The sequence below is a fragment of the Cygnus atratus genome, chromosome 5, assembly GCF_013377495.2.
Source record: "Cygnus atratus isolate AKBS03 ecotype Queensland, Australia chromosome 5, CAtr_DNAZoo_HiC_assembly, whole genome shotgun sequence".
NCBI classification, from domain to species: domain Eukaryota; kingdom Metazoa; phylum Chordata; class Aves; order Anseriformes; family Anatidae; genus Cygnus; species Cygnus atratus.
In genome coordinates, this window is record NC_066366.1 from 41,128,474 (window position 1) to 41,138,387 (window position 9,914).

A 9,914-nucleotide genomic window follows, 5' to 3' on the forward strand; every position below is an offset into this window, starting at 1 on the left:
TTTTCCAGCATCAAGTATTATTATGGAAACTAGCAACCAGTTTTAGCCAAGACCTCACAGTTTATAGGTGTGGATTTGGTTGGCACTAAGGTTGGCACTAGTTTCTAAGTAGATTTCATCAGAAAGATGAGCACTCCAGAAACTGCTGGCTGAGCTGTTTATAATTAAAGTAGTTATGAGCTTGTACAACATGCTTTAACTGTAGACTTATTGGAATAAGTTTGATAAAGCAGGTTAGCAAGTCAGTTGCTGGTGATGAAAACTGTACATACTCATGCAGGATACAGAGGATAGGATAATCTTTATGTATAGTGTTAAGCATCACTTGGATGTGTTGACTTTGTGGTTTCAAAAGGAAGAAAACAACAGTGATACAGTAACTGAATATGGAAGTCATAAAGTTAAAAAAAAAAAACAACAATACTGTGTGCAAGACCTCTGGAAGGACATGCGACTCTTGAACACAAAGCACATTCTGAGCAGGCCTATTACTTTTCATGTTGTCCTGGACTAAAATTTAACTGTAGTGTCAAAATGGTCTAAAAAAATGCAGAATATGACCATGTTTCAATCACCAGGAAGCTAAATTCAGGAGGTGTGAAAACAGGACATGAGGCTTCCTAGGTTTGTCATTAGAAGGTTTCTGGTGGTGGGAGGCTGGTGTTTCCTAAACTCCAGCACTTGGAAGATACTAATTACTACTCAACCAAGTACAATTTAGTCTTCCTTCTGGGATTTTTTAGTACTAAAATTGTTTTTTTCCTGAATTAGTACTTTCCTGTGATGCAGGTACTAGTAAACACAGATCGAAATGTATGTTAATTTCCTCCCACTGCTCCACATTTTTTCACGCAAACCCAAGTGGACTGTAGACCAGAGACTTGTAGCATGGCAGAAATCTTTCCTTCTTTCTTCTTTCAACTTGACAGGGCACGGTGACAATATGATTACATCTCTGCGCTTTTTCATGGGATACAGGGGAAAGAACAGCCTTTGTGTGCCCTACACAACTAAACCTATGTAGAAACTGGAGTACTGGTAACATCCTTCCTTGAACCTTCCCAGGTTGTTAAGCCTCCACAGGAAAGGAATTGGCTCTCAAACACTCGGTAATTTCTCTAGTGAAGGACAGTATTTGAATCTGGGATACAGCACTCCGCAGATGTGTTGCATAGAAAGCTCAACTAGAAAAGAGAAGAAAAAAAAAGGAAAAACAGAAGCCTATGCTTAGATTTGTCGGAAATTCTTTGGGTCAGTAAGGATTGCTGCAACATAATGCACTCAGCTATGTACCAGCATGAACTGATCTCTATGTAAGTCTTAACATAGCAGCCTGAAAACCTGGCACCCTAAATTCCTGGATCTAATGCTTTGTTATGATTTAAAATGCCATGATCTCAGTTTTATATCCTTATCTAATGTGCTAGCTGTTACAGCTACCGTATTTCTGATTTGACGATGAGTTGGTGTTATTATGTAAGGAGAAATAATTAGAGCTAATGAAGATGAAAAAGATGCAACTTCCATTTAAGTGAGGAAAAGATTGATAAAGAATCGGACAATGCAGAAACATTGATAGCCATTTAAAAATTTTTAATCTCAAAGTGCTTTGACACCATCATTCTCAGAAAATGGGTGGGAGCGGTTTGTATTTTTGAGACTCTTGTTATTATCAGGTACAGGAAGATGATTAATGTGTGAACCATACCATTTCAGATGGTATACCCAGGCATCTGAGTGACACATTGGCAAGTAATACCTTATCTCGCTTGCACCAAAGTCCATCTTTGATATCACAGTAATAGTAGAATTAGGACAACAGCAATCCAAAGTGATGCATTGTTTAATTATAACCTTCTCCATACTTTTGGCTGTTGTTTTTTTCAGGCCAAATTAATGACCTAATTTGGTAAGAAGTTAAAACAAAGCTTCAAATCATGGCTTATGTGAGATATTTTCATATAGAAAGACTATTGCTTTTTCCTAATGGGAGGAAGAAGCAGATATGGTCATGAGTGAATGAAGAGTTAACAGGCTCGAGAAGAAATTCCCCATGAGTCTTCTCCCAAGGTAGGTCAACTCCTGCTATTTTTGTAGAAATACCTTGATTAAAGTCATTCTACTCCAGTTATGTATAAACCAAGGCTTAGCACATTGAGAAGAACGCTTCCCTTTCTTTGCACTTCTGTGGCATGAACACAAGCAGCTGACATTAGAGGATGCACCTCTTCAATCTTTCATGTCTACTTTTATCCAGACGTAGTGCTTCAACCTTTTTAACTTGTTTTGTTTCATGCAGTCCTTTTAAAGAAGGGGAAATGGCTCACATGAGGAACACTTGTGAAGACTAAGGGAGGCTGCAAGGTTTGCTGGGTTGGACAAAATGTGCTCTAAACAACAGTCAGTCGTTTTTTTCCTTTATTAAGTTCTCCCATCTCACTTACCCCAAAGCAATTATTGTCAGCCGAAACCAGAAAGTTCCTGAGGATTAACCTGGAGAATCTTGAATTCAAAGAATCAAGAGATGATCCATGGATTCTTCTGTTAGATCTTACGTTGCCTTTTCCTCTCCTCTCTGTTGTTTGTGAGGTTCTCCTTCCTGTACAGTGCAGTCGTTCTTTTCACTCTGAGGCTGGGGCACTCTGCAGAAATAGTGATTGTTTAATACTGGAAATGGTTTGCAGTGCTTACTTGCTGCTTTGCCCCGTGCATAAGAAATAGAGGGCCTGCCTAGCAGTCATGGAAGTCAAGACAGAGAAACCATGATGCTTAATTACAGAGGAGTAGCATTAATGTAATTTTTCCTCCACTACATGTAGGGAGGCTTCTGTGAAAAAGGAAAAGATTTCCAATCAAAGGCAAAAGAGCTCTATTGCATTATTATTATTACCTGTGAATGTCAGATTCTTCTTCCAGCAAGTCAGTAGCATCTTCTCCTTTTTTCTTTACAAATTCTTCACTTAGCCCAACGTGCTGGAGGGTGTGTCTGTAGCGACGCTCTGCTCCTTGACGGGCATCATGCTATGAAATTGAAACTTAAACGGTAAGCATATAGAACTGGGGCTTTCCTGTAAGCCAGGTCAAGTTGTTTTAAAGTTTATGGCTGACACTCCTAATGAGAACAAGAGAACAGCAAAGCCCCTGTCCAGAATTTTTGTCTTCTGTAGGGTACAATATCAAAACTGAATACTAGGAGAATGTCCCCCGTATCTCTCTAAGCTGGAGCTCACCTTTTCCTGCTTCTGTTCTTTTTCACTTTGTTCTTCTGTTCTGCTGCTTCTACAGCATTCCAGTCTTAACACAGTAGCACACTTGTGTCTGAATCCTGACTCTGACACTCAGGTTGAGAATATGTGCAAAAAAGGGTTGTGAGAAATTCTGGAAGCACGTTGGTTTGTAATTTGTAAGCACTAACCACAGTGGAGTTCAACAAACAGAGCTTGTGAAATAGCTTCACATCAGCTCATATTCAAGAAGCTGAAAACCAAGCATCCTGGATCCTATATCCTCACTGCCTCTGCATAAACCTTGCAAACTAATGTAGTTTGAAATGAGGTTTTCCAGAGGGAGTGGCTGGTTTCTAAAGATTAAGGCATTCTGGATGGAAGACAGAAATCTTGTCTCCAGCTAAGTTCATGCTATCAATACTGGTTAATTCTTACCAACCTGACAAACAGAAACGTTACCAAAATTTATCATACAAATGTATTCTCTGCTTCCATTAACTACTCACCTGAACAGAAAGTTTAAGCCAAGAGGATATTTCTATTGAGATATCTTAAATCAGCACATAGCTATATATTGTCAGTATGTCTCTAACCAGGTATCTATCAACTCTGCAAGGAGACAGAACTGAGAGAGAAAACTGAGGGAAATACACTTTCTATAAAATAAATTTTGTATCTACACTTAAGTGCACTATAGATTTGCAGGTGGTAGGTACTGTGTGATGGTGAGATGTGCTGAATGCAACCACAGACAGCCGAGCTTGCAGGTGATAAAAGTGACTCAACAATCATTCAAGTTTTTCCAGTAGCATTGGAGTTAGACAGTAAAAGTGCTCAACTCGAGAGGGTTTTAAGAAAAAAAGTTTAAAATTTCTAGACTGTAGGCCATGGTATTCAGGTGCAGAATAGGCATTCGTATAGTTTCTGGTGTGATAAGGCCTTAATTTTGATCAGACCGTATATTTTGATTGCAATATATATTAAGGATTGGAAAGCTCTACAACCAATAAGTAAGTACAAGTGTTTTTCAAGTCATGGGAAGGAGTTTAAGTAACACTTGGGTGGCTGTCCCATGTATTATTTTAAACATAGTCCAGAGACTATACGAGCATTTGTACCTTCTCATCCATGAATAACTTGAGACTAAACTTCTTTAATGCCTGTCTTAAATGAAAGACAATGTATCCTGTCCAGAAACACTCTGGAACTTTGACCAGTTACCTTGGTGACCTGTTCAAAGAGGTATGGTCTGTTCTTGACTCGCAGCTGCATTTCTTCCAGCTCCTTTCTGTATTCCTTTGTTCTCTCTCTCATATTTTGCCTGAAATGGAAAATTTCCCTGTCTAATACAGGTTCCCTCTGACTGTAGCTGATCAGGAACCAGGAATTCTCAATAACCATTTTGTCCTTTAAATAGCTCTGGGAATTTTCCTTATTCCAAATGCTGGGGAAAACACTGCTGTTGCTAGCGAGCTATGTACCCTCAGCAAGCTTTACTACTGGAGTGTAAGAAGAGAACCAGTGTTCAAGTTTGGCAAAATCTTGCCTTATGTGTTTTATGTGCTTTACCAAAGGAGACATTTCAGTTGGCTTGTTTGTACAACATCGTCTCTACCGATGTTAATCTAAAGGAAACTACTCTGTTTGGAAAGAGTACTGTGGGACTGTGAAGAAACCCAAATGAATGTGCAATAGGTATGGCAGCCAAAAAAGTCAGGTTAGGAATGAAGGCTCTTAGACCCAACTCCTCTTAAAAAATCATCTGATAATCCCCAGTTACCAAAGCAAACAGTTATCTCTGTGCAGAACAGGATACTGACCAGTTCTGTTTCAACTTCTCCTTGAGTGTTTCATCCAGACTTTTATGCGGATCCAGGGCTTTTGCTCGGCTGTTCACTGACTTACAGATAGCTTGACATTTCTTTTTCTGTTCTTCCAGCCAATAAATTCCTTCTTTGTCTCCTTCCTTTTTGCTTTCTTGGGAGCATCTGTATAGGAGAAAGTAAGCAATGAGCTCACTGAACAGTGCCAGACTGCATGCTGGCTGGCAGTTTCAGTTTTGTAATCCTCTAAGGAGAAAAGCAAAATTCCAGACATAGATGTATGTAGCTCTCAAACCAACTGGGAGGCAGGATAAGAATTAGCAAGGAAAGAAGACTACATTTCAGCCATTAGTTGGTGTGTGGTCTTGCAGACAAACTTTTCTACTTACCTAATAGCAGATTCCCTTTTTCTTGTTGCATCTGTAATATGCACTGGAAGGGTGTTGGAAGAGAGAGAGGAAAGTGCAGTCAGAGAATGACTTTTTTGCACCGAAACTTTGGAAAGTTGATGAGAATCCTGAAAGAAATGGAACTTTATTCAGTGTGTTTGTTCACAGCATAGAATGTCCTCTGTTCTTTGTCTACTAGAGAGAACAGTTGGAGGTATGTGGGCAGTGCACTCGTTTTTCTCTCTTCTACCAGCAGGGATTTACATGGGGAGAGGCTGAGCGGTGAGAGGGAAGGAGACTTGGTTAGGAGTATGGAAGGGTGGCTGAGCTTAGCTGCCATAGCTCATCTCTTTGTGTAGAACTTCGTTCTCTGATTTCTCCTAGAATTCTGCAGTACTCCCAAGCAAGGGCAGAGGTCTCACTAAAGGACATAAAATATGCATAAATAAATGCTATACATTTAAGAACTTGCCATCTCGATCACAGAGAATAGTACCACAGAAATATCTGGTCATCTCACCTTTATCCTTTCATTAGCCTGCCTCTGCCTGCTACGGAGATTGGAGGTTCGTAGCTTGAACGGCTTATTACGAGTTGCCTCTTTGACTTCTTGTCTTCTTATTGCTTCCCTCTGAAATGCCCAATAAAGTTCTTCAAAATCTGGTATTGTTGGATTAATCCTTGGTGTGAAACTGAAGCTTTTGTCCTGCAAGAAGCCAAGTTTTTCCTGCTTAGTTTTAGTGGCAGTTCGGGACTGAGGCTTCCTCCGACAGTTGCTGGTATCTATAGGAGCTACAGAGCTCTCAAGCAAATCCTTGGCTCTCATCTGAATGCGGATTTCTCTGTAGAGTTCAGCTTCTAATGAATCAAAAACAAAACAATGAGAAGAATACAAGTGACATAAAAGGCTGCCAAAGCCTCACTGGACAACTCTAAACTTTTCTTTATGATGGCAGCTACTCACAGAAGACAGAACAGGCATCTGGTGTTCTCTTTCCCCACTTTCCCCCTCCTCTCTCCTGCCTCCCAGGAAAGAAATTCGAAGGAACACGAAGAACCATGGTCGTGTCTCATTCTTAGGCATTAATCTCTAGATATCTCTTCCCCTTCTCACAGAGTAAGTTACTGAACTGGCCTTCTCCTCCTATTCCTTTTCTGAGGAGTAGCAGGTAATTGTGCCCTTGTCTTGCAGATGTGTTAATGAAGGTTCTACTTTTCATATGGGACTTTATGTCCTTATGCCGACTGATCCAAACAGGCTTTTCAAGCATACTCATAATGGATGATGGCTTTTCTATCTAATATCCAGCACTGTTTGTTCTGAAAAAGATTTTAAGTAAGGAGGATTTGGTGGCTGGATCATGTCTTGTGACTTCTGCGGCAAACTTTCCATAGAAAAAATGTTTCAGGGGTATAATGTCAAACTGTGTCCTTTACTGTGCAACACTAAATATTTATGAAAGTGCTGACAAAATTGTGGTTTATTTTTTTTTTTTGCTTTTAGAAAAAAATAAGTCAATACTGCTGTTTGCAACATAAGATTTTTTGGAGTCTGTTTATAAGTTTGCATTGATTGACGTATGAAATGTTCATTTCCCCCCTCCTTCTCATATGACAGACAGAAACAGAACAACGGTTTATCCCTTGATCTCTTTTACCCTTCCAATCCATTTAATGTAGTAGTGTTCAACATAAGTTTTTCTGATGAAAACTGGTGTTTACGCAAGAAATCAATGGGAAACAGTAAAAAAAAAAAAAAAAAGGGTAAGAAAAGCGATGATAACCATTGAGGACTGGAAGGACTGATTTATCTCCTATACTAAGTGTTAAGTCTGTACTGTTTACTTCAAACTTGCAACTGTGAGTGCTTAAGCTTAAACCACCTGAAAGAGAGAGAGTATCAGGACAACTTCCTTGACCATATCTCTGACTAGAATGGTCTTAGCACCTCCCTCACATGTTTCAGTGCTTAGTAAGAAGGTGGAGAATAACTGGGAAGGTAACTGAAAGCATCAGAGAATGGCAGGAGAGACATAACTTTTTTCACTGTTACTTTGAACCAGACTAATTGCCTGATTTGGGCTCAGGAAATGTGTTTCTCCCAGGGGTTCTGTGCAGCACAGGTGACTTGGCTGGGAGTAAAATTACTAGTTCTAAGATACTGCATGAACCTTGGACAGATACTTCTGGCACTACATCTGTTTTCATGCTGGTACCACACACACATCATGCAAGTCCCTTTAGTCTAAAAGTAGGGAATAAAAGCATGGAATTCAGTTTAAGGAAGGGTTCCCAAACTATCACAATATGCAGCAACAAGGGCACAGCAATTTGTCTGAAGAGCTCAATGTACCCACGTGTGTTTAGGAGTAGCGCGGAACTGCCACAGCTGACGCTACCACAAGACTGCTAAATTTAGGACACTCTACCTTAAGGGTAGACTCTAGATGAAATGTAATGAGCAGTGATACACAGGAGACCAGACAATACCAGAGGAAGTAACGATACTGGCCTTATACTCCCAGGCAGTAAGGGACAGTCAGGGAGCTTTTTCCAGGAAAAGCCCTGGCACTTTACCTTTGAGTTTATCTCCAAGAAGTGGACCATAAGTGGATTTAGGAACTTTTTGACTGGCTTGCTTCGGTTTGGAGCTCTCACTTGGGGTTGCTGCTGCCAGGAACTTTTGTCTGATAGCTTCTTTCTTTTTCTCCTCCTTCTCCAGGAAACTGAAGGGCCGCTGAGTGGAAAGAAGCAGCTCCTTTCTTTTCTGTGTTGCTATTTGCCTGCGAATCTCATTCTGTTCCATTATTTCGTGATAAAGGGGCAGAAACACATGGGCAGGTACAGGCTGTGCCCGGAATTGCTTCTGACATTCCGCTTCATCCTGGCTTTGCCTTTTGTCTCTCAGTTTGTCTAGTTCAAGAAACAGGTATGACTTCATCAGCTGGGACTTTTTGCGAGCTTCCCGCAGTGTCATTTTGAAGGGCTGAGGGATGGTGATGGAGGGAATCCAGGGAGATGAAGCACTTTTTGGCCTCAGGCAGGATTTAGGAAACAAGTGAGGTTTTTGCTGATCCCAGTTACTGTCCGAGGTGAGGTCAATCAAAGACCTGGACTGTCTTTTGTTACCAGATGCATGACTAAGACAAAGACATTATGGAGGGGAAATAAGGGAAATTATTAACAATTAGAATTAAAAGAAGGGCGATGCTGTTGATTAACAGAAAGACACTGTAGGCTGGGCTGGTAGTTAAAAGACAGGCCTAGGCCTTATTGTTCTCAGGCTTTGGATTTTCCTTTGCTACTTAAGTCTGTGAACATAGCTTTGCTTGTATTCTGTTTTCTACACATAGAATGGCAATTGCGACTAGCTAGATCTCTGCTGCAACTTATGATGCTGCTGGTACTCTAATGCCAGTAAGGCCGCAAGTTAAACAGGACGTTCTAGCTTCAAGGATATTCGGGAAATGGAACTGAACACTGGAATTCCCAAAACTTTTAGGAAGGGTAACTACCAGGAACTACATGAGTGCAACTTTTGAGAGACTCAGCTGGCAGCCTTGTAGCTGTTCAGAAGAGCATATAACCGATTGAAAAAAAAAAAAAAAGGAAAAAAAAACTAAAACAAACCACGAGACTCTCATGGGTCTCGCAGAAACAGCAAACTTCTCATAGTGTTTTGGGGGTGATACGGGACAGGGTAAAACACTATGAGAAGTTTAGGGAAGGATCAGATGCAGGACAAGTGAGGGGGTGAGGTGGGTCAGTGAAGACCAAGCGCAGGAAAACAGGGAGATACGGAAGGGGGCTAATCGTGCAAAAAGGCTGCTAGGCACTGTGCTTGCCAGGCGACTGCTGCAGCCTGTGCTACCTTCTTCTTTGTAAACCGTGATTTCATTTTCCTCGTGCGAGCGGGCAGTGCGCTCCCACAGCTCTGCAGCGGGGACAGCACCGCGTCGCGCACGCCACGTTAAACCCGGTGAGCACAGGCTCGGGACAGCCGCGCCCTTCGAGTTCCACGCGAACGCCGCTTCCGGGGCCTCCCGCGGGTGCCGAGGGGCCCCGGCAGCCCCCGCCCTACCTGGGCGCCCCGGCCCCGGCCGCTCGCCGCGAGACGTCCCCGGGGCCCTGGGCCCGGCCCCGCCGCCACACGCCGGGCCCGCTGCCCGCCGCCGCCCGGTGCGCGCCCTCCGGGCCCTCCATCCCTGAGCGCCTCGGGTCCCGCCGGCACCTGCAACACAGAACGCGCCCAGGGGGCTGCGGCCCCGCAGCGCAGCGCAGCGCGCCCCCCTCCCCTCCCCGCCCACGGCCCGGCCCGGCCCTCGCCTGCAGGCCGCCGCCGCTGCTTCAGCTCCCGGCCCGGCTCCCGCCAATCAGCGAGGCCTGCAGCGCTCTGGCCCCGCCTCGCTGCCTAAGCAGCCAATCAGGCTCCAAGACGGACGGCCCGTACCGCTCGCTCATTGGTGCCGAGGAAG

The 9,914-nt window shown here is 42.9% G+C and overlaps 1 protein-coding gene across 1 annotated transcript; it reads right to left on the reverse strand.

Annotated features, from left to right (window-relative positions):
* Positions 1–1,825: 1,825 nt before the first annotated feature.
* On the reverse strand, positions 1,826–9,642 carry FAM161B (FAM161 centrosomal protein B). The gene is made up of 8 exons (XM_035539252.2): positions 9,521–9,642; positions 8,017–8,579; positions 5,960–6,297; positions 5,440–5,567; positions 5,048–5,215; positions 4,449–4,548; positions 2,891–3,021; positions 1,826–2,642 (listed from the first exon to the last, which is right to left on the reverse strand). The coding sequence occupies exons 1-8, from the start codon at positions 9,640–9,642 to the stop codon at positions 2,552–2,554; spliced, it is 1,641 nt and encodes a 546-aa protein (XP_035395145.1). The 3' UTR covers positions 1,826–2,551.
* Between the last annotated feature and the right edge of the window lie 272 nt (positions 9,643–9,914).